The sequence below is a fragment of the Semicossyphus pulcher genome, unplaced genomic scaffold (assembly GCF_022749685.1).
Source record: "Semicossyphus pulcher isolate SPU_LCO1_2020_fin unplaced genomic scaffold, fSemPul1.0.p SCAF_21, whole genome shotgun sequence".
Taxonomy (NCBI): domain Eukaryota; kingdom Metazoa; phylum Chordata; class Actinopteri; order Labriformes; family Labridae; genus Semicossyphus; species Semicossyphus pulcher.
This window is the reverse complement of record NW_027211695.1, coordinates 3,769,190-3,793,364: the sequence shown is the minus strand read 5'-3', so window position 1 is coordinate 3,793,364 and position 24,175 is coordinate 3,769,190. Positions and strand designations below refer to the sequence as shown.

Genomic DNA, 24,175 nt, shown 5'->3' with positions numbered 1-24,175 from the left:
CTCAACTCCTGAACACGCAACATATCCACAGCTGTTTATAAAGACTGCCGCAAATCAATGGAAAGAAATAAAGAGAACTACAACAAGCAGGAGGCACAGAAGCTGACTCCAGAAAAGGCAGACAACACAGTGAGACAGAGAAGACTTCCAGTGTCAGAGGGTGGCTGGATGAGGTGCAGAGAAACTGCTGAGCTGGGATGATTGATTGATTGCTTACATCCCTGTGCTCCTCCCCTCCCTGCTTTATGTTTCACTCCTCATGGATTTTACCTTGTTTGTCTCCCTCACACATAAATCTGAACTGTCAGCTGTCCTTAACAGAAACATATGTGGTATTCGAAGCTGGGACCAAAGGCAAAGATTTACTGGCCCTGTGCTGTGTCTGGCAGGGTCAGCCCGATGATAGCAACATGCTGTTGGTCACCAGAGAGGTATGAATGTTTAATATTTACTGCAATATAATTACTCATCCAATATCTTGTAAGCATTGAGGCTGAAATAATGTTGTTTTAATGTTCTTACTTCCAATCTGTCAACTTCTAGTCAGTGGTCTTACTCTCTCACTCAATCACTCACTCGTCCACTGAACGAGAATGGTCCTCGGGAACGATACGACCCGATTACAAACGAAAGTGGGGCGGAAGTGCGTGTTTCAGGCATGCATAGAAAGCCAATTCACAGCCGTTTAAACAACTGACAGGCGAACACAAACTAAATTATGTTTATTAATTAAGACGTTATAATGTCACCAGGTTTTGTAATGGACAAGTTGGGCTTATATTGTGATGATTTTATGAGAGGACCAGTGAATGCAACAGGAGCCATCATCGTTCATAAACGAGTGAGAGTGAGGAAGGAGCGAGTGAGTTGTTCCTTTGTCGTTACGGGTAAACAGTAGATGTCACTCACTGACTTGGTGAACGAGTCTCATGAACTAATCGTGCAGCTAAACGAGATTCAAAGATCCGAATCACTGCAAAGACCCATAACTCCATCTCTACGACTTGGTTGAGTTAAATGCAACAGATCATGGGTTTAGATTAGTACTAACATACATTATGTAACTAATATACTGTATTTGAAGGAACCAGCTGAAGTTCATTATTTAACATATGTTCTGCCACTTGAAAATAAGCCAATACTATTGGTTCACACCAAAATTCAAAACCTGGGCCAATGTTTAGCACTACTTCCTACTTTACCTGACTTAAATAACACTTCAAAACATTAGATTCAGGAAAGCGTCTGCAGATGGCGCTAGACGTGTTTTGCCACATCCTCTCTGCCGTATGAGTTAGAATAGAGACAAGGCTGTCTTAGAGTATGTCTCCTCAAGTTGGTAGGCCTTTCTTATTTGTTTGTCACCAAACCTTTAGGCATGACCAGTAAAACCCCCAACTGGATTGATGTTGCGAGATTATTGCCTAGAGATCTCGCACATTGTTAACTACCTACAGGTTACAGGTTAACTGCATGATAGAAGGTCTTGCCTTTTCAAAATGAAGCCCCTTTTTTGCAGCTGAGTGGGCTTTCAAACCAAAAACTGTTTAAAAAAACTAGAGGGTCTGCACTGGGGTTTGAATACACCACTGGGCACAGGTGAAAAGATGAACCATGATCTTGGAAGTCCAGTGTGATGAATACATTGAAAAGTTATAAGGCTTATTAGGTCTCTAAACACTCCATCGCGGTTCAGAGAGGAATTCTTTGATTGGCAGTACAAAAGCTTGTCTTTAGGCAGTGAAGTGTAGAAGAATTGAAATGTCTGGCATGACCTTGATCAGAATGTAAAAGAAAGCCATTTTGCCCAATCACCACTGCAGGACTGAAATTATATATCATAATGTAAGGTGTCTAGTAGTCGTAGGAATTATGTTATTAATGTATAACTCTTACAGCTGATCTCTGGTATGTATGCTGTTCAGAGCCCCGACCTTAGACACATTCGAGTTAGCTGTATTGGTAATTTGTGGATACATTAATGGACCTCTGCCTCCAGTCTCCGGTGGAAGCATTGACACAAGGTTGAAGTAGAGCACCATTGTTCTCTCCTTTCTCTCCACAGCTGGTCATTACTGTACGTATCGATCGCTGGACTGATTGCAGTGCTGTAATGAAGGAGCTATAATTTGCTGTCTGCCCACCTCATTTGCTGGAGGCCAAAGTTCTTTGTTGCACCGACCATTCCTCCCCTACTTAAGAGGTGATAGTTGAGCCATATAGTGAATGTGCTATCAGGCCATTCACACTGTTTCCTTTGTTCTGAGGGAGGCTGCCAAAAGAGCAGAAGTGTCAATATCAAATAACATGTCCACAGTGAAGTAATGAATGAGTCATTCAAGTTGTCTACACTGCCTTTTTTTCAGCTCTTGAGCGCTACAGACACAGCATTCAGATCTTCGTCTTGTTGAACCATGCTTTAGAACAATACATTTCAAAACATTACATTTCCTGTAGATAGAGTATATTTAAGTTGAAGAGAATATTTTTTCTAAACCTAGTCTATTACGTAAATTGATTTATTGCCTAAATTAAAGGAGAAGCTCAGTATTTTTAAACCTGGACCCTATTTTTTTTTTCAAATTTAGGTGTCGAAATGACTCATAGGAACAAATCAGATTGTTGCTCCAGGTGTCCGACAACATTACGGAAATGATCCCGACAAAGATCGTCCTTTTTTTAAAGAGTAGGATCCTTTTCGTGTAACCAGAAACAGAAGTCTCGCTCCGAAATCCCGCGGCTGGTGAGGTATTACGGGAAAAGGACGGTGGAAACGTGAGTTAGAGTTGGAGAGAGATTTTGGTGTTGGTGTTCAGAAAGCGCAGGTTAGTGTATGCGTTTTATCCTTTGCCTAAAGTAGGATTATCGCCATTATTTATCAGCCATCAGTCGCCAAGCTCTCAAAATATTGGCAACAGCCCTTATCTGTCTTTTTTCATATGGTTTAATTTTTTCACATTGCACTGCAGACTGGTAAATTGTGTCTGTTTTCCATTCAAACCATCCACTTGACTTTATTAGTAAAAGGTGTTCACAGACTTTATTCTAACCCATGACTAAGTGTGCAGGCGAAGGACATGCATTTCAAGAGCCCTTGGCATAAAAGACACTTGATTAGATTCTTTTTGCTCCTCCATCTTTAAACGTAGCTGCAGGTCACATTTTAAGAGAGCACGGTTCGTTTTAATTTAATCCCTTATGCTGTTGCTTTGATTGACAGAATTTGAAGGTCGCTGGAGGAGCGTGCAGGTGGCAAAGAAAAAAGAAAGTAAGTCTTTCCATGAAGCTGGTAAGAACAGAATTAGGCCTGATTTGCATACTAAATCTCTAATTTACTGGAAGAAAGTACTGTAGGTTTGGTTACATAGCCCTGACATTGCCACTGAAAACAAGGTGCGTCTTAGGTTGTGCAATGTCAGCACTCAGGTTTGACTCCCTCACTCACTGTCACCACTGAGAATTGACATCAAATATTTTATGATACTTTTGCCTGTCCACTTTCTCAAACTCTTCTTCTTGAGGATATTTTGACTTTATAAAGACGACTTGTTGAAGATCACAAAGTTGTCTTTCACCTTGGAAACAATCCATTTTGAAAGTGAGGACTCGTGTTCTCACCTCTATCTCTTCCGTTCTGATTTGCACTTCTTTCTCTTTCTCCTGTGTTCACTTCTTCAACCACCATCTTTCCTCTCCTACTGTGGCTCTTTGGCAGGTGACTATTATCACAGTGGAGGGGTTTTCAGTCTCCAGGCTCAACTGGGACACAAAGAAAATGTCAAGCAAACTGACACTAACGATAGCCTCATGCGCTCCTGAATGGTGGGCTCCTTAGCCGACAGGGAGCTGACTGAAAGACAGGCGAAGTGCATAATAAGCACTATTAAGTTGAGCCAGAACATGCCCTTCACTTGAGCAATACGAGACCCCCCGTCGTTAAGCTGCACTTACCCAAACATGTTGTACATGTGCCGGTATTAGTGACATGAGAATTTCTGAGATACTTTCTCTTGTAAGCTGCGGACGCTTGCCATTCGAAGGATATATTTACATCAGAGTCCAATGTTCTTTATCACAAATAAGACTCATTTAACCATGATTGTTCTGCACAGACGGCTGGCCATTCTCTGCACCAATGACGTGGGTAATGTCTGCATACGTTCACCTCAGCGAAACACAAAAGAAGCCATCTGAAACACAGAGGTATGGATTTTGTTCTTCCAACGGCTCCAGTGAGCATTGGTCAGACTTGGCTCATTAACTCGATATTGAACTGTGTGAAAATATTTCAAAAGAGACGCAAAGTCATTTAAATATCTGCACAGAGACACTTTTACAACAGCATTTGGTGTCTAAGCATCCCATATAAGATACTTAAAACGTAAACGCCTAAAGAGAAACATACAAGTTTGCACAATTTATCACAGATTACTTTTAATGAAGCCAAGAGAAAATGAAACAAAGTGTTGTTTGTTTTATGTGGGTTATTTTAATTGTGTGAGAATCCTTGGAAAATAGCCTGCAGAATTTTCCATTGTTAACTGCTTTACTTAATATGTTAATGTCATCACCAGCAGTGAAGCAGTGTATCAGCAGTGTAAAGAACATCCCAGACCAAAATAAGAAAGTCTGATATCTCCTGGGGCGGCTCAGTTATTGCTGAGCTGTATCTGACAGGACGCAGACAAAGACAAGACACTTATCCTCGTTTTACTGTCCTCCAGTGATGCCTTTGAAATGTCGACACCGATGAGGAAAGGATTCAGTTCCTTGTAGTGACTATGCCAACACGGCCATACATTCCAACAAACACAATTAGCCTATATAATGAAATTACAACGATTACAACAACTGGGAAAAAGGAAACCACTGTGTCACGTACATAATGAATGGCGCAGAGCAAATGGGGGCAAGGAACAAAGGGAAAAGTCTCGGGAGGCGCCAGGTCATTCTCTCTCCTGAAACGGTTTCAGACCACTTTGGGAAGGTCGCAGCGTCGTTTCAGAATAAACATTTTTTACTCATCTTGGACGACGAGGACTCAGGTTTGAGTCACGACCTTAGATCTCTGGGAATCATTTCTACTCCTTAAAGAGAAACCTAAAGTACTTTTGGTCGCTTCTTTAGAGGAGACATGTTCTAAATGTTATTCTTGGTCGTGCATTGAACACCCTCTACCTTGGTCTTGGCCTTAAATCATTCCTTTACACTCTGGTCTTGGTTGAGTTAGTCTTTAGGTGGTCTTGAATACAACACTTGTGCTATGTGGCTATAAAAATGAAGGAGGGTGGGTTTTTGATATTTCTAACTGCCAGGGAACGCATGCTCTGGATTCCCGGTCCTAAAAGGAAGGAGTTAGCTATGCTAAAGTTTTTCACTGTCAAGCACTGAGGCTGGTAAGCTAACGTTAGCGATTCAATTTAAATAAGCTCGTTTACAGCTGGTCTGTAAGTTGGTGTAGTTGAGTTGTTGTGGCAGTGAGATTCCTTAGTTTGGTAAATTTGGTTTATCACAGTAGTTAGCAAAGAAAGAGAAGGGACAATAGAAATTGCTAAGAAGCTCAGAGCAGTGCTTTTAATGTTTATCCTGAATTGTTACAGTTAGAGGAACAAATGACAACAGAAACAAACAAGCATTTTCTCTGCTGTTGTTCTACGGTTATCTCCAGTTATCTAACCAGAGGTGACTGTTGTTAGCAGGTCGAGCTGATTTGTTGGTTATAGGTATCAGATGAGGGTTACTTATGGGGGTAAAGTAAAAGGGAAATAGTGTGCTCCTCCCATGCGTTATGCATATGTTAAGTTGATCACTGTTAGGTCAAAAAGAAGACGCTTGGGATACCGTGTGTCACCAGCCGCCATGTGACTGATGCCCTCCCAGCATTACAATTAGCAGTGCAGAAACTACAGCGCACTGAAAACTCCTAATTGGAAAAAACTGCAGCTACACATCGGTGGCCATGAAGAAGTCGCAAAGGGAAAGACTGACAGCTAAGGGGGTGAGCAGACGCACACAGACCACAAAGGAAAAAATGACCCAAGTGTGGGTCAAATTTGAGTAAATGCCAATGTCGAGAAAGCCAATAACCAATCCAGCATGTTGAGCCACTAATAAGGCATCCTGTCAGCTGAGGAAGAGTTTTAATGAGCGAAACTTGTTGCTAAAGGCGTTTGACCTCTTGAACCTGGTATCGAAAAGCTGTGTAACTGCCCACAGAGGAGCCGGATAACACGGCTGTTTGCAGACAGGCAGATAGTTTGGTCTGAGGATATAGCACTGTGTATCCGACAACTTTTAAACTACTAAACAAATAAGGGTGACAAGTCAAAACTGCATTGTAGCAAATACCATGGGCATCTGGGAAGCCTTTCGACAACAGACTTTGTTGCCCCTCCAACAGCTTGTACCCCTCTGTGACTCCAATGGAATCCTAATGAAGCCCACAAGTGAAAAACGGTTGGTAGGAGTCAGTGTGTGTAGGTGGAAATACATATACAATGAACCATGCAGACCGCTGAGCCAAACTTTTGAAAACCTTTTTTAAACTTTTGTACTGGATCAATATTTCCACTGATATTTAAAGGTGAATGTACAACTGCATACAATGGAAGAGCATGTATAGTATGTTAACCTCTGATTGACTGGGAAACCGCTGGATAAAGTTCAACTTCTAACTCTGCAGATGTCAAATTATGAACATAACATTCAGCCTATCTGCGAGGACGTGGTGAGATAGCTGCTTTTCCAATTTAGATGAAGAGATTTCTGCTTTGGTCTAGACAAAACAATTTGCTGTCTACATTTTAAAGTGTTCTGGACAGGAAGGTAGTGTGCAGTTAAGTTAATGAGTTAGTCACATGACATTTCAAAATGCCAAAGTAGCAAATCACATGATGAACATTGTAAAGTGTGTTTTACTGCAAAAGCAGTGGTGAAAAGGTGGTTTGTAATGGGTTGTTACCAATGACCAAATATAGATAGACGCAGGTCTCCATCTGCTTTTATTGTGTGAAATTAATGCCAGTAGAGTGGAGCTGCCATAGCCACTTCTGCTAATCTAAACACACACTTGAATTACCGAAAAAACAACCCAGCAAGGATCCCGCACGCCGGCGTGTTTAACAGCAGAACAGCTTTTTTGTGTTGTTAGGTTAACGTTTACAGGTATGGAAACTTCAATGACTGTATTGATTGTTTTAGTTACATCTCCTTTCGCCGATCCTCCTCCACTCTGCTAATCCGGAAAACAGATCGCCTGCATGAGCCGGATTTGACAACAGAGCTGTCAATCATCCTTTTTACAGCATTAAATAACTAATTAAAAGTAAACTTGTCAGAAAAACGAACACTTGGACGTAAATCAGCATGATAAGAACTAACTATAATGACAGAAACCATGTTTGAGAAACATTTACGTGGCATGTTTTTTGACTTTATAGTTTGACTCATGTCCCATCTGTTGGAGGAGGCGGTCTTTATGACCTATACTGCAGCCAGTCAGCAGGGGGCGATAGAGAGGGTTTGGCTTCACTTTTAGGGAGCTGTCATGTTGTCCATCTGTTTATACAGTCAATGGTTGTTATATAAGTTATATGCCATATACAGAAATGATGTCATAGAAGAATAAATCATTACTTCTATTTAGTTAAATGTGCTTTGATTTCATTGCTAGAAATGTCCTTAACCAACTGGAACACATTGATCCTCCTCATTGAATGCTTCCACAGATCGAGGGTGAAAATGTTCAGAACTTTAAAACCGAATATAACTGTAGCTTACGTGTTAAATCGGACAGTTTGCAAAGCACCAGTTACTCATCCTCCCAGAGAGGCAGATTGCTCATCCGATGCTGGTTTGTCAGCTGTTGGTTCTGAATTATTAAGTGTGTTTGTCTCGTAAGAAGACATGCAGCAGTTTAATCTCTTTGCCTCCACTAAACCTGCAGGGGTTCTTCGTTACAAGGGCATGTTACACAAAGCGGTGTTATCTAAAGTGACAGAATAAGAACAATTTAGTTAGAATTTCACTGTAAAACCAAACGTCTGACTTGCACAGATTATTTTTTCGTTATATTTTCACAGATCATCCTTCTTGGCTGCACCCCTATTGAGTGCAATTAGATCAATACATTCTCACCTACACCTGCTACATTTACCAGCATGTAATCTTAACATGTCAAGTCAGTGTAGTTCAGTCAGTCCCCTACTGTAGATTTTGTTCAGGCCCGAACAGAGTGTGTTTGTTTGTACGCGGAGATTCCGACTCTGCAAGCACAAAGCTCTTTCAGCTCACCCTGCAGCAGGGCTCAATATTGTTAGGCCGCAGTAATCGCTCTAAAACAAGCCCATCAGGATTTCTCCTGGTGCCCCTGATTAACATGCTGCCCCTGGTTGTTCCCTGACTTCATTTAAAGTAAATGACCTCATCCTGATACATCCATCAAAATAGATATGATCAAAGGCAGACACAACAAGCTAGGGAATTGTCAAACGCAGTGGCGGCTGTACTTGTCATCTTTACGTCTCAATAATAAACGTCATTCAGTTTGCTTTGGGATATTTGACCAGAAGTCATGTTTTCATTTGTACATCTGCTAAGTATTAATATTTCTCACTCATGTAGCCCTTGTGATGTATAGGCTGATGGCACCCGGGTGCAAGTACACACATACTAACCTGAATACTTGCATCAGCGCTTGTGCACACGTACACACAACATGCTCAGCTTTTCTTAATCAACAAATGAGTTGTGTTGTTAGCTGACGCTACAGTGGCTATTGACAGTGAACTAGCAGTACGGGTGATGGGCTGTTTGTCTAATAACCAAGGCTGCATTTCAATTTCACAACTCACTGAACAGCCTGCTTAGCCTCACAAGACTGATATGACACCAGGCTTAGCAAGAGGCTTTATTTGTTTGCGGCTGCGCTGCTACTGAGGATGATAATGGCAAAAAGTCACACATTAACCTCGCGGTCTACGGCGATGACTCAGTTTGAACCAACCTTGAAACCGTTTGAACAGAGTCTTGTAAAGTTGAACGCACAAGCACAGAAATAAACCGAAAAAAAAAAAGAGCTATACCCCCTGCTTGGTCCCACGAGGGGCCCATTATATTAGTGGAGCTTGAAAGTGACTTTCCCTCTGAACACCTCCCTTTAGGCCTCGCCTGTGTGATACACGCAGACAGCACTCTATGTCTGCTCTAATTAAAGACACTAATTCACTGCCTCCCTCTGCCCCGGCCTCTCCATGTCCTCCTGCCTGTCTTGTATGTCTTACTAAGTCTGTTTCACAATCTCATACAGAGGGGCAAGCCATCAATACTTACCTGAGTGGATATTTTGTGTAGCAATATTGTATTGAGAACCAGATACACATATTGATCTTTTATTATAGAAGCTATTAAGGTAATATTACAACTACAATTTACAGATGAGTTTGACAAATTAGATCGTAATACATTTCAGTATGTCAGTTTTTCGCTAAATTTAAAGGAGCGATTCTCCTCTGGAAAAAGCCGCCGTCAGTCAAAGCTGGTGTTCTCTGTAATCGATAGACGCAATCATATTTGAAATTGGCGCCATAGCTGTGGAGAAAGTTGTACAAGCAGCTCGTGGTTCCGCTCATTCTACATTCCTACAACACCCAGCGTGCATTGTGCCCCTCCCTCTGAAAGGAACGGCCCAGCGAGAGACGCTTGAGTGAAATACTACCGCTTTCGCTGCAGACAATGGCTCAGAAATACGACGAGTATATACCGGTGTATCGTCAAAAAAATCTCTACATTTCAAACCTGACGATTTTGAACAAGACATGACATCGGAGGCGGGCGTCCTAGATTGAGGAAGTGTAGTTTAGCGAGCTCCCTGGCCTCCGCCAGATGGTGCGTTTTACGTGGTCTGGCGGAGGCTTTCCAGGGCTCATTGGAGAGGTGGATAGCGTCCTCCAAAGGCACAGAGCCAAATCGCATTTTATCCTACCATAATCGCCTTAGCTCCCCATGATAGCACGATAAAACTGAGGTTGAAAATCGCCGAACTGGCCCTTTAAGGCATGTTTTTCGGTGAGTGTATATGCTTGAAAACCCAATTTTGCTCCAATAAAAATGCTGTTCAAAAAGGTGAAATATTGCAACATGTTTTTGCAAAACTATTGCAAAATATTTCATCTCACAATTAATATCAAATCTTGCCAAAAGTATTGTGATAAAAGTGCATCGATGGGCCTCCGCTCCACCTCTATTGCACTCACTTGCTTTCGACTGAACATAAATCTGAGAGCAAATACTGTAGCTGCGGCATCACAGGGAATTTGAGATCAGAAAAAGGCTGAACCTACATTGCGAGTAAATACCCATCAGGTGTTTGCATAGCATGCAACATTCACAGAGCTCTTCTCCCCAGAAATGTTTGGCTCAGGTTTCCATGCCTGCGATTGCAGAAGAGGATACCGCCTGTGGAGGAGCAGGACCCTTTCTATCATTCGCTGTAAACGTGTGTAAAAGCTCCTCACGTGGCTGCTGCTGCTGCTGCTGCCACACAAAACAGGATCACCATATCCAGGGAAAAGATCACATCCAGCTATATTTTTATCTACTGGAAAGGAAGTCTTTGATTTTCAAATACCTAGTGAGAAGTTGGATGGCTGATCTAACGGAATAAAAGTTGCCGCTTCTTTCTTGCAGACTGCTTTCATATGAACTGCAGGGGTATGTTCTGCGTCTCAGCATCCTCTCTCCCCCTGCATCACTCATCCCCCTCCTCTCTTCTCCTCTCTCCCCCCTCCCTCCCTGTCTTCTCCCCAGTGGTCATCATTTGCTTTGGATTTAAGGACACACACATCCTCTGAAGGCAGTAAGTTAATTAGACATTGGGCCCTATCTGTCCCACTCATTCCCCGTCTCTCTCCGGCTATCTGTAGGCTTAGACGAGTATTGCTGCTTCAGTGAAACCAAACATGCACACACACACTTCCTGTGTGCAGGAGTGTGGGCAGTCGCTCAGCAAGCGGACGTGGGTGTTTTTATCATGTGTCTACTGCAGTGTGTATGTGTTCCCCCCAGGCCCGTGGGTATTTAGAGAGATTGTTGAGTTTCTTTCTAAGTGTACAATCCGTAAACAGAAGACTCCTTCTCGTCGGAGCTTGCTTAGCACTGACAACAGCGTGCGCACGTTCCGCCTTTTTCCCTTAATATGATGGCAGCCTCATCACAACCTTGTCAAATGTAGGAGACGTGACTCCGCTGTGACTCCTGTGTCAATGTCACAACTCTTTACGCCGCAGACATCTGAAGTGTTCCCCGAGGCTCAGCTAGCTAACCTTGAATGAGGAACTAAAAAGATAAGGTACGTTCAACACCGCAGGGTGGATTGTGACAACTCCAGCCGTTGTTTAAAGTGAAGAGGCAGTGACAGGCTATTGCAGTGTTGTATGTGCTCCTGTGATATTTATGGGAAACAATAAAAGTGTGGTCACAGTTAGCACTTCTTTCAAGCTGTATTTTCTGCCAACAGTGCAGTACGGTTTGAAGTTAAGTCCAAGATTGTTAATAGCAGCGGGATATAAACGCTAATTACAGTAGTTTATTTTTGCTTTTGAAACCAGGCCTTATTCTCCGTCCCAGCTCAGAAAAGAAGAGAATAATACACGCAGCCTAGAAAAGAAGCCATGCAATTTTAATTATCTTGCTACTGTAATTAAATATGTGTTTATACAGGGTTTATATTTCGACTGTTTAATGGAGCTTGCGATTAAATGTTACACCTTCTACGTGGAGTTATATGGAAACTAATACTTAACATTTTCAGAAATTGTGTTTACACAGTATCTTTATTTACTCCATTTAGTGATGAACTCATAAAGTCAGGTTTAATTCACTGGATAACAGTTGTATACTTACGCCCGGTTCATTAAGAATGCAGAAAATACAGCCTTTTCAGGTGCTTAGTGAAATAAAAAAATGCATTATAATACTTGTTGATTAAGCCTTCATTGTGCAATTGTTTTTTAAAGGTATAATAAGTAGGATTGTCCTACAAAAATAAAATATAGACCTTTACAAATATAATATAATATAAAGTATCACTTATGGGCCTCTATACCCTTGTAAGACCCTTCCCTCTGCATCTATTCTGTGTTTTTGCTTTGCATGGGACGTTTTCAGGAGGGGCGCTGTTGTAGTTCCCTGAGCCAATCACAGCGTAGAGGTGAGTGTGGGAGTGGTTCAAATTAACAACTGGGCCCAATTCAGACCGGACAACAATGCGAAAGAGCGATGCAGGGTTGGCCTTCTTCCTGCTGGACAGGTAGGAGCCTCAAACCGGGTAAGACAAGCAAAAGGTAACCGGCGGTTAGCACGCTAGCGCAAAGGCAACCGTGATGCTGTCTGTGTTCGGCGGGATGGGCATGTTCTTGCACGAGAGAGTGAGAGTGAGCTTCTTGTGACGAAGAGCCCAGGAGGAGGGACCCAGTTTGAATGTGTTGTTGACAAAATGCAGGAAAAATCCTACTTATTATTCCTTTAAGATCCGTAATAAGAGAAGCCTTTGTTAAACCTGTAAGCATAGACTGCTACTGAGCAGCGACAATTTTACACACATCTAGTGCCTAAGCTCCCATTGTTGCAACAGATACTCTTCTTGGCATTCAGTCCATTTCAGTTATAACTCCCCTATCCACAACAAAATGGAACTAAACAGCTCTGGCAAAGCCAGTAGTATTAATGCACCCTGACAGCGAACACCAGACTGGCAGTATTGGTAAGATGCTTCCCACTGAGGTCAGCTGGCGCCTGCTGCTCCACAGTTATGCTACCATGCTACTCTCTTCACTTAGACACAGAACATGCATCCCTGCTATTATTGGTTACATGGGTTGGGAGGGTGACTTGTATTCCCATACAGTTACTAATTACCTGTTCAAAAATGTAATCAGTCATCCTAATCCAAGGATCACAATATTACTTTTGGATTACTTCAACACTAAATCTTAAGACAAGAGAAAAGACATTTCAATACTTTTGTAATGCATGAATACCTGTTTAAATTTATAGTGGTAATTATGTGCATTTATATGGACTTTGTTAAGTGTGCTATTCACACTACTTCACACTCAAACTTCAAGTAAGCTTCCATAAACTTATTCCAGTCTAGAGCTTGTGTTTTTACCCACACCACCCCGTCCGCAGCCATCACAACAGTCACAAACTATTTTTCAGTAGTAGCAATAAAGGACGACAGGTTAGCTAACATTTTTAACTGGAATTCTGTGCAGCTAACGTTAGCGGTTGGTCTTACTTGTAAATGATTCTTTAAACTAGATGTCGAGGTTTAAAGGATAGGTGTCTGACCTGCTGTGGACCCTTACAGGTTCAAAAGAACACACTTCTGACCACACCAATTCACAACAGTGATGCAGTGTAAGGGCCTGATCAGACAGAACGCGTTTTAGCAGCTGGATGCTATGTTTTTTTGTCAATGTTATCAATGAGAGGGACGCTTTTGGTGCGCTGCTTTTGCGTTGCAGAGCACGTTGTTCCGCTCTGTGCGCTTTGCGTTTTACAGGAAACGCTCTGAGCGCCTCAAGTTGAAAAAACTTCAACTCAAAGCAGAAAAGCGCCAGACAACATGGGCGTTTTTTCTCATTGTCCAATGGGATGGAAGGAGAGGCGGGCCTTCTGTCAGTTTACAATATAACAGTTAGGTTAATGCTATGATTTGGTGGTTGCCTCAACAACAGTAGAAAAAAAGGCGCAGCGAGCTGCTCTTTTTTAACCATCAACAAAAAAGGCAGTGCCTACTGCAAAACGCGCTCTGCCTGATCAGGCCCTAACTTTGGGAAACTTTCAACACTGCTTTCAGTCTTGACCCTTTAAGTTAAAAATGAAACCATCAATGGTACAATGTCATTTTGGTGCAGAAACATCACCAGGTAATTTTGGTGTCTAAAACTTCTTAAGAGCTTAGTTAAGTTTAGAAACCAACACTACAGAACTTTATTAAAAAAAGGCTGAGGTTTGGGCCAATAACAGTGCAGCATTACTAGCCAATCACAGCCTGGTAGGGTGGAATTAGGTGGAACTCTAGTTGGGGAAGAAAAGCGGTTTGTAAGGTATTTGTGGCTGAAGAAGCATAAACACAACCTTTGAAAGTACAAAGGCCTAGCCACACTGTTTTGGAGGTATTCGAGGGTATCATGGATCAGACAGGAGAAGGGTACTTTCGTCTGATAGGAACACCTGTGTGTGTCGGGGTCCACACTTGTCTAAAGGGCAAAGTGGCTCCTGAAACCATTCAATTTCTCAGACAGAGGAGGGTGGATAACACTCTCTGCAACTTTGGTTTAAGAAGCCGCGTCTATGATTCTGCGGATGCCAAAAAAACTTGACATGTGGATGGATTGTACAGTTCTGTGTCAAGAGTCACAAGTGTATACCACTCGAGCAAAACCAGCAGGTGCACCGGGAGGAAAGGAGAAGAGGCTGTGTCATGATGTCAGGTATGCCTCACAATACGGGAGGAGTGGAGGAGCTTGGAAGAGGAGGAGAGCGATGTTAACAGCATGAGTCGTACATGCTATGAGAGAAAGATATCCATCTCCGCTCCCAAACTTCCCCCTACAACCAAACTCCTCTCAGCATCAATTATACAGGAGCGACGTTTCCATCACTGCCCCCCTACACCTCCCGTATCTCCCCGTCATTCATATTTCATTAATATTTCAGCACTAAGAATCCCTATCTCGCCGGCTCTCCTCCTCTCTTCTCTGCTCGCACAGCGCAAAGTGATCCAAAGGAGCTCCGACACCAATAATTAAAGAGTTATTGAAATTAGCATTGACTGGCCATCTTGTTGCTGCCGAGTGCCAGCAAAGATCCTCGCTCTGCTTTGATTGCCTAAGCTTTCTCTTCATTCTATTAAAGCCCGCTCTGCGATTGACTCAGTCGCACAGATAAACACGCACAAAGCCTGTGTCGTGCTAGCACAGAGTAGACAGAAAAGTCACGCTGTCTGGTAATTAAAGATTAAAAGTAGAGCATATTATTTGCCGTTTTTTGCACATGATATGCTTCTTAGATTCACTTCCATTTGCTTTTCTAGATTTCAAGAGACGTCCACATGAGCCCTGTGTGATGCAGCTTTTTGCAACTTCAAAATAGAGCTTAAAAAAATGTCATGTAGCATGACATCACCCACACCTGCCCACTCACGCTCTCTTCCATTAGCCATGCCAGCATTCCCACATGCTTTCCTCCTCTCTCCATATTCACAAGACTTGTCACCGCTGATTCTGTGTCCCATTTTCTACAGTAAGTCATCTCCCTCCTTCCTCGCCCCGTACACAACATCTCCCATGTTCTGAATCCCTGGTTCCCCTTGCATCCCCGCAACCTCCCCTCACTTCCTCCCTCTCGGCTCTTCTCCCCGCTGTCAAAGCCCATTCTCTCCCTTCTCCACCAGCTGCGTGGAGCAGAGGCCCGCTGTGCCAAGTGCCATTTGATTAGCCTCTTTCTGGCAGCCGCAGTAATTGTGCGGACATTTCCTCTCTTACTTCTCCTCCCCACCCACGTCCATTTCTCTCTCTCTCTTTCTCAGCTGTGTGCGGATGAATCACCATCAAAATCATCATCTAACTTGCTCTTTCTTGCATTTCCCCCCACGACACCTTCTCTCCACCAGCAGTCTCATTTGTCCCTCCCTTCTCAAGCCGTCCCCTTTTTTGTTGTCTTTTCTTCTTCCGTTATCAAACTACTCCACGAACATCCTGTCAACAAACTTGCATCTCCTCCTTAAAGGCGCGGACGCCATACGTTCCTCAGATACGAGGCAGAAAATGAATTAAGCATCTGATCACATTTAGCCCCGCGTATGCGACCAAATGAGCCGTAAGATGTGGAACTCAAAGGAAATCAGGAGAACAGGGAAGCTGAAAGAGGAGCTGTGATGTGTAGGAAAACTTTTCTCAAGTACAAACACTACGTCAGGTACAAACACCACCATGTTTCTCAGGCAGCTCAGTTTGAGGGCTCCAGGTCGGGAACAAAGAGAATCATGTGGTAAATACATAACATGTTCTCTATGCTGTAAGATACCCAGTGTTTAAGAGTGATTAACATGGAAGTTTCCATGAATTGATCACTTGGGTAGCCCCAAATATAGTTGTCTTTTTCAGAGCACTCCAAATTTTTTGTGCAGCCACTCCAAACGCTTCAAGTTGAAAATCTCGGAACTTTTCAGAAAGGCGCTGGTGTCGTCAAGGCTGCTCTTTTCAGGCAACCAATCAGATAGTGCGCCACTTGTCACCGTGGTTACCAACAAACATGGAGAAGCGACTTGTTTTGGCTGTTTCTGTCTACCTGGAGCTGTAGGAAACCCATTTGTGGGAGCAGATCAGAAAGGACACCAAATGCTGTGCTTTACCGCCCTAGTTGTTGTAAGCTTGTTGTTCGCTGTGTAGTAAGTTAAACTTGTTGTTGTCATAGAAACAAAATCTGCGTGCAGCGTTTTTTCTCTCACCGTATGTAGTGTTTTTTTTCTCTCAGTGCACAAGCGCCTCTTCCCAGCCAGCCCCAGCGCCCTGCCAGTAAAAGGCGCCATGTGTGCCTTAGTCAGCCATTTTTTAATTTATAACTAATTGCAGGGGGGCCCAAGTTGATTTGTCTTGTCTATTGTTTTATCCAAGACTCTCTCTGTAAGGAAATTGATCCGGCTGGTTTGTTATGGGAAACTTGTCTTTGCTGCTTGAGTTCGAGGAGGTGCGGCAAACACATGCTTTCCACAGGTTAAGTTACAGCATCCAGCAGAGATAAGTGTGTTCAACTGCACTGATTGGATAAAGCACATTTTCTTATACAATGCTACCAGCAACGTCCTAATAGCATTCCTCACTACCTAGCTAGTTAGTGGCTAAGAGCCATGCTAAAGCAACCACCTGTCTTAGCTAACCTGAACCAAAGATGGGAAGGGGCGGAGTTAGACTGCGTTGACATAAATGAGAACATTTGCTCTCTGCATATTGTTCTGACACATTTGGAATCACTTCGCTGTGGTTAGCAGGCTGCTGACTTCACGCGTTGCTTGAAAAAACTTTAATTTACAGGCAATGCTAAAACTTTTCAACCCAGAAATTAAACTGTATTCACTTTCCCTCCTCCAAAAGAAGATCTTGTTGGTGGCAGCCGTAGGAATAACACTATATGCCTCTGCACTTCTGCACTTTGTATGTGCTACACATGTGTATGTCTGTAAATGTGTAGAACTGCATTGTGATTATGTGAACACAAAGCGGTCCTGTGCTTCGTCTGCAAAGTGTGATAGACTGCATAATGTTGATTTCTTTTCAACTACTGTGGCTGCCATGAAGCCAGGAAGCACTTTAGAGGGGAAAAAAAGAAAGAGACGTGATGAGGTAAAGTACCTGTCTCATCAACCAGATCAAAAGTTACAAACACACAGCCAGTGAGCTGTCAGAGCGGGAAAAACTGGACCTTCAGGAGTGGAGCCAACTGTCAGCTTTCAAGAAAAGAGCAACTGCTTGACAGAGACTGTGAGCTGGATGGAGGGACTGAGTTTATTCTATGTCACAAAGATGTAATACAAATGTACAGGAAGTGAAGTGAGGAGTGTACACTGAGTGGTATGCAGCGATCTTTCAACTGGGATTTCATGCAAGAGAAGAGAAGAGGATGCAGGAGCTACTTGTTAGTGAGGGGACTGCAGGAACGGCCACTGTAGTTATGTTCAAACATTTGGTTGGTGGTGTTCATTCTTTTTAATTCTTTCATTTTTTTTAGGTAACTTTATAGATAGAAATATTTCCTCTTTTCCTTAATAAAAACACACGTTCATGTACGTCTAAATCTGAACTTCTCAACTATCATGTGACACTGAGTGTTGTTGACATGATTGACTGGAAGGGCGGCTTTGGGAGCAAGTGACGGCCGAGGGAAGCTCTGTGAGTAAGCGCTCCCTGCTTTTGTCATCTTACTTTTACGCACACGCACACACACATACAGACGTACACACAGACATGCTCACATGTGCACAAACAATGTCACCTCCTCCCTTGAGGCTCAAAACTGTACTCCTGACACACTGAGGGGCAAATACTCCCAGCAAGATTCACAGCTGTACAGATGTACAATAACTATCATATGCGTACGATATGTTTGCCCTCTGTAAGATGTTTTTTTCTGGTAAAATACGATCACTTTAAAGCTGCAGTATGATATTGCTGTGTTTTCAGTCTGGCAGCACTGACTCACAGTAATATCTACGTGAAAACGGATGGTCGAGCAAAGGTAGAAAACAAATATTTCAAGCCCCGAGTTTGTCCTACACGTATTTCAACAAACACATAAACACATCAAGGATGTGATGGGAGGAATACTTTTTCGTTCGCTGCTTCCTGCCAAAAAAATGTTAATGTATTTGAGAGGCGCCTCTTCTCCAAAGGCTGTACACAGACACGGCTCATACTCACCACCTGCATTTCTGCCACTCTGCCAGAATAATGAGGTTTACAGGCCGCTAAGTGGTGAAACAGTTTGTATAAATATGTAAAATATAAGGAAAAAAATACATAAAAAGGTGCAGCTGGAACATGGGTATTCAGCAAGTGTATACAGTATTAACCCACCCCCATTAGCTTCATCACTACCTGGATTTTACCTTGAATATTTGTAATAGCACAAGTAGCAGTAGTAAAAGCTGTTTAGCAATATCAGAGAACATAATTAGCCAGTACACCGACCAATCAATGAGCAGTCCAAGCGACTGACTGGCAGAGCCGGATACTGCTGTCTGGTGTATTCTCATGTGTCCACCCTGGCATGACCGGGCTCCTGCCAACCATCAGCGAGGAAGCCTTTTAGATGCCCAGCACTAATCGCCACCTGCCATCAGCCCCATTATCCCGTGTGCAGGCCTCCCTCTGCAGCGCCAGACAGATGCTGAACAAAGAGCACGATACGACCGCAGCAGCTATACAACTCGTTTCGTATAGTGTCTGCTCATTATGTCAACATATGCAAAACCATTTTCACAGCTGAAGGGTGGCATATAATGCTGTGATATTTAAAATGTGGCTGAGATTCAGGGGTATTTCTGAGCCTCGCCTGTTATCTCTCCCATATTTGTGAATTCAAACCACTGACTGTATGAAAAGATGGACGTCATGACAGCCCCCTAAAAGTGAAGCCAAAACATTTCGAGCGCCCCTTGCTGACTGGCTGCATTATAGGTCATAAAGCCCGCCTCCTCCATGTTAGCAGATGGGACATGAGTCAAACTATAAAAACAGAATACACACCATATACATTTTTCTGTCATTATAGTTAGTTCTAATCATGCTGATTTATGTCCAAGTGTTCATTTTTCAAGTTTATTTTTAATTAGTTATTTGATGCTGTAAAAAGGATGATTGACAGCTCTGTTGACAAATACGGCTCCTGCAGCCGATCTGTTCCGGATTAGCAGAGTGGAGGAGGAACGGCGAGAGGAGACGTAACTAAAACAATCATTTAAGTTTCCATACCTGTGAACTTTAACCTCAGACCAACACAAAGAAGCTGTTCTGCTGTTAAACACGCCGGCGTGCGGGATCCTTAAGTGTGTGTTTGGGTTAGCGGAAGTTGCTACAGCGGCGCCAAACGCCGATCTCTACTGCGCAGACTCTGGCTCCATTTGACGTCACCATCGCGGCTATTTTGGCATCACTTTCGTACAATGGGAGCAGATGGAGATGTGTCGTCCATCTATATATACAGTCATTGATTCTAACTCATAAAGCAATGCTCTTATAATGAAAATCCTGGCATTTCTACCAATGATTCCAGGTGTATACTTTAGCAATGGTGCATGGTCAGTGCAGTGCATATTAAGCAGGAATCAGACTCTGAATGCACGCTTACATAAAGCCTGGCCATGTGGGCTGCCTTCCACCATGGGAAAACAACAAGAGGTAAACTGGTAGCCATTTAAAAAAAGGCCACCCCATCCATTTTTCAGAGCGGAGAAGGCCTCACCTTTTTTTGTGTTATCCAGTGACAGCCAAAATAGGAATCAATGTGTCTGGGGCAGCGTTGGAGCCCGGCGCGTTAATGTAGAATCGATAGCTAATGTCACAGTCATTTTTCCTCATCCACCAACCAATAGAAGCCGTGAGAGAGGCGAGAGCTGGCGTGCACCACTGGGGAGTGGCTGAGGGTCAGCGGGCTGAATGAGAAAGGAGACTGCGGAGGGCATGCTGGGATTCCTCCCAAACATATTAACTCTTTTCTTTAATCTCATCCTGTCAGTCTGCCTGTGTGATCCTTGCTAAATTGAGGTTTGAGTCTGCAGCATTATGTCGAGAAAGCTGCTCCTCTCGGTGACATCACCCCAGGGTGCATTTTCATTGTGTCAGTCACAATGAGAAGTAGTTCATTTCAGGTGAAAATTACAGCAACATTTTATGTCAGGTAAAGATCACATCTTCACCTCCGGAGCTCTATGTGCAGCTCACTGAAGATGTCAAACTGAACCAAAAAAAGGGCCTGGGATTTAAAAGGAAATAATAAACAGAGAAAAATATAACAATAAAGCAGTTCCAACATAGTTGCCCTGTCTTATATCAATCCACCTATGTTGCTCTCAGGGGTCAAAGTCGTGCAGAGACTTGAAAAAGCAACACCTTCTTAACAACAAAAGAGGGCAGCTGGAGATCACATAAACACATCACACAGACAGCCAGGTCTTGTTGTGCAGCCTTGAGATTTCAGAGGAGATCATGAAAAGAATAAACAAAATTTAAATAAGTCGGCAAAATGTATGAAGCACGACACCGTGGGCAGCATAAATGCGCACACCGGCACACATTCACAATCCCTCCAAGCCACTGCTATCAGAGTCGAGGCTTCCCATAAAACCCAACTCTGTAATAATCCTCTAGTCCTTAAATATTTATGGGCCAGCGCCCACAATCCCAACACCTCTCTTTTATTATTTGTCAGCAGAAAAGATTTAGCCCTTGGAAGTCTGCTACGTGGATACATTTAGAAAATTACAGGGACCACCGCACTAAGAGGGGTAAACAAAAATCTTCAGGGTGTATAGAATTGTGAAGAAACTGGTGTTTGGCGGCAGGAAGACAAGACACCTCTCCATTGAGATTGCAGGGGAGAGGAAACATGTACTTTTTGGATGGTTTTGTGCGTTGAATGGAGGCAAACTAAGGGTTCAAAGGATTTTTGTTTTTCACCCGGCATGCTTTTATTTGAATCCCCTTTCTCAGGTGACGACAAATTGTTGAGCATGATTTTCAGACATGTCTCCATATCAATTGAGCATCTCTGCCATAGATTGCTTGTTACAGATGACATACAGCTACAGTAAATAACATTTAGTATAAAATCAGGAGGAAGCTTAACGACACGTCTCCTGAAAATGATGCCATACCCTCATATAAAGGGGAGAAGTGTGTCCGCGTGTGCATGTGCGTCCGAGTCTGCAGACATGAATGTGGCGAGGCGTGAGCATGCGCACAGAAATGTGTCTTTTGAAGTGGCCAACAGATTAAATTACTTTCGGCGTGGACGGCAGGGAGGGGCGAAATTGAGAAAATGATTAAAAAATAAATGGAAAAATGATTTCCCATTCTAGGCCCTGTCACAATGGAGGGAGAAGGCAATGGGGCGACTGCATGGTTATTTGTCTGGTTGGGGCCAAAGCATGCCTGTTGTAGCTGCTCATTATAAGACATTACCAATTTATCCTCCTCTATCTCTTCCGACCACTGCTGGCTGGGGACTCCTGGGCCAGATTTCCTAAATGAAATAATCCTAATCTCTATTCGCAGTTAATTATGTCCACAGGAAAACAATCCCGGCTAGGCCGCTGCCCTTTCAGCACGCTGAATTGGTCCTCGTGCGATACCCAGCGAGTGACCTTGAAGCGCTCGAGCTACATGCCGTTTTAAGCAAGAGGATGGATGCTTGTTTTGGAGGCTGTTTTCAGGTTTATACATAAGCTGAAAAAAAAAGAACCCTTTTCAACCTTAAACAACAACTTGAATATGGGTAATTTTGCAGCGCACAATAGCTCGACTCAAGTGGCCTCACTTCCACCTAAAACAGCCAACTGTGAACCTGAGACTCTTTCATTAGCTTCAAAGATAAACCATTAACCCTGAGCCAGATAGGTAGCATCAACAGGGAGATCACTCACACACAGAATACCCTGCTGCCCTCTCCTTGTACTGGGCCATGTACTCATCCCCCCGTTCATCTACGACTGCCCTCGTCTATTCTAATCGGCACCGGGGCCTTGGATTGCGGGTTGGGGTTGTGGACTGGATGGAATGGCTCGGTTGCCATCCATTAGGACCGAGACATAAATTGCCACATCCACACTTCACCAATCGCCACATAATTACATTTCAAAGACGTGGCGTGCGTTGACCTCCGAGAGGAGCTCAGAGCTGTAAATAACAGGTGAGGTAAATCTCCATGCTCGGAGAGCTTCATGATGTCTGGTGTGAAAATAGGTGCACGGCAGCAAAAGGTACATTTGAATGTAGAAACACAGATGTTTTAATATCTATGGAGGATGTGTGATGTATCTGCTTATGTGTGTTAAGAATTAAACTTTCTCCAGTGTTGTGTTGTCTCTCTCTGGTGTATTAGAGAAAAGGACGTTGTGGTTATTGAGCCTGATTTAGAGAGTCTCTCTTTCAAGTGTTGTCACAGTTTGGATTCTTAAGTGAATATTTATTAAAATGAGCTTTGGATTGTGACCTCTGAAATCAATATTGTTCTCTGCACTTGGTAAATCTGCCTTTAGTTTTTGAGCTCCGTCAATAGACAATCTAATTTCCCTCTGATAAATCAAGGTGACGATCTCAAGCCACCTCACTTCAGTGTGCAGTTGTTTTTGGTTGTTTTAATTGCAACTCGACATTACTGCAAAAGAGGGAAAGCCCAATGATTTTCAAGACTCAAAGTGATATAAATAAATGTCTGTTAAGTCTCTATCGCTGAATGAGGTAACAAAATGGTGACTGAGCCTATGGCCCACTGATGAAAGCCTTTGCATTTGCAGTATTACAGACTGGGTGTCTGGTGCAACTTTCGCGAAAAAAAATCCCAAGCAGCGCCCAGTTAGTGCCGCGTTTTACATCACCTAGCAGTGGTTGGTCTGCCAGAGAGGGTAGGCGGAGCTAAGCGGCTGCTTTTCCGGTCTCTAGAGTAAACAGTAATCTACTATGGCTGAACAAACAAAGAAAAGATGGATGACTACAGATACAACTTCAAAAATAATTGAAAATCCAAAGAAAAAGAAACAAACTCGACGCTCAGATGAAGCAAACAGTCGAAAAGTTATCTGTGACGTATGCCCCGCCATTGCCTTTTATCGCCATTGAGTGCCGCAAAATAGAACGAAACTGAGACCTTTGACATTATATCTTTAAATATGACACCATTTGCCAAAACACTTTGAATTTGGCAACCTACATGTCAATGCCAGTAAGCAGAACACAGTTGTCGGCAGCAATAAAACAGAGCATGTAAACAACTTACTCAGTTTGGATTTTATGTATTAAGCAGACATGTTGGATGTGCTGATATGGTTTATTTTTTAGGAGCATTCTTTGGACATGTACACAGGGCATTGAATTCTATGCGTATGAGTTTGGGCTTTAGCCATAGTAGATTACTGTTCACTCGCAACACTTGCAGAGAGCGGAAAAGCAGCCGCTTAGCTCCGCCTACCCTCTCTGGCAGACCAACCACTGCTGGCTGATGGAAAACACGTCACTAACTGGGCGCCGCTTTGCAGATGCAAAGACCTTCATCAGTGGGCCATAGGCTCAATAACTATTGTGTTACCTCATTCGGCAATAGACAGAGACTTAACCGACATTTATTTACATGAAAACCTTCAAGATTATATCTGCAAAGTTAATCATGACCTGATGGCTTCTTATTCACTGTAAATGGCACTGAAACCATCTGGAGTCGCTGTGATGAAAAAGAGCGTGGATGCTTTCATGATGTCGGCCTTTTCAAATAAAAAAGTAAGGATATGGTTTCACTGTTTCTCTATCAGCACAGCACACAGACCAAGAAAAGAAGAGAAGGAGGTTTTCCTATGTCATGATACAGTTTTCAAAGAAGCCCCACTGTAAGCCCTCCACCA

The 24,175-nt window shown here is 43.0% G+C and overlaps 1 protein-coding gene across 10 annotated transcripts in view; it reads right to left on the bottom strand.

The window, feature by feature from the left end:
- nrxn2b (neurexin 2b) overlaps nucleotides 1–24,175 on the bottom strand; it is a 699,408-nt gene that overhangs the window by 478,523 nt on the left and 196,710 nt on the right. The window contains exon 3 of one of the 10 annotated variants that reach the window (XM_069671763.1): nucleotides 19,206–19,218. The exons of 8 other annotated variants lie outside the window; for them this stretch is intronic. In XM_069671763.1, the coding sequence (XP_069527864.1) occupies nucleotides 19,206–19,218 (13 nt within the window). Of the gene's footprint in view, nucleotides 1–5,830; nucleotides 5,874–19,205; nucleotides 19,219–24,175 lie in introns of all 10 variants that reach the window. One more of the 10 variants, XM_069671761.1, reaches the window with a different exon arrangement.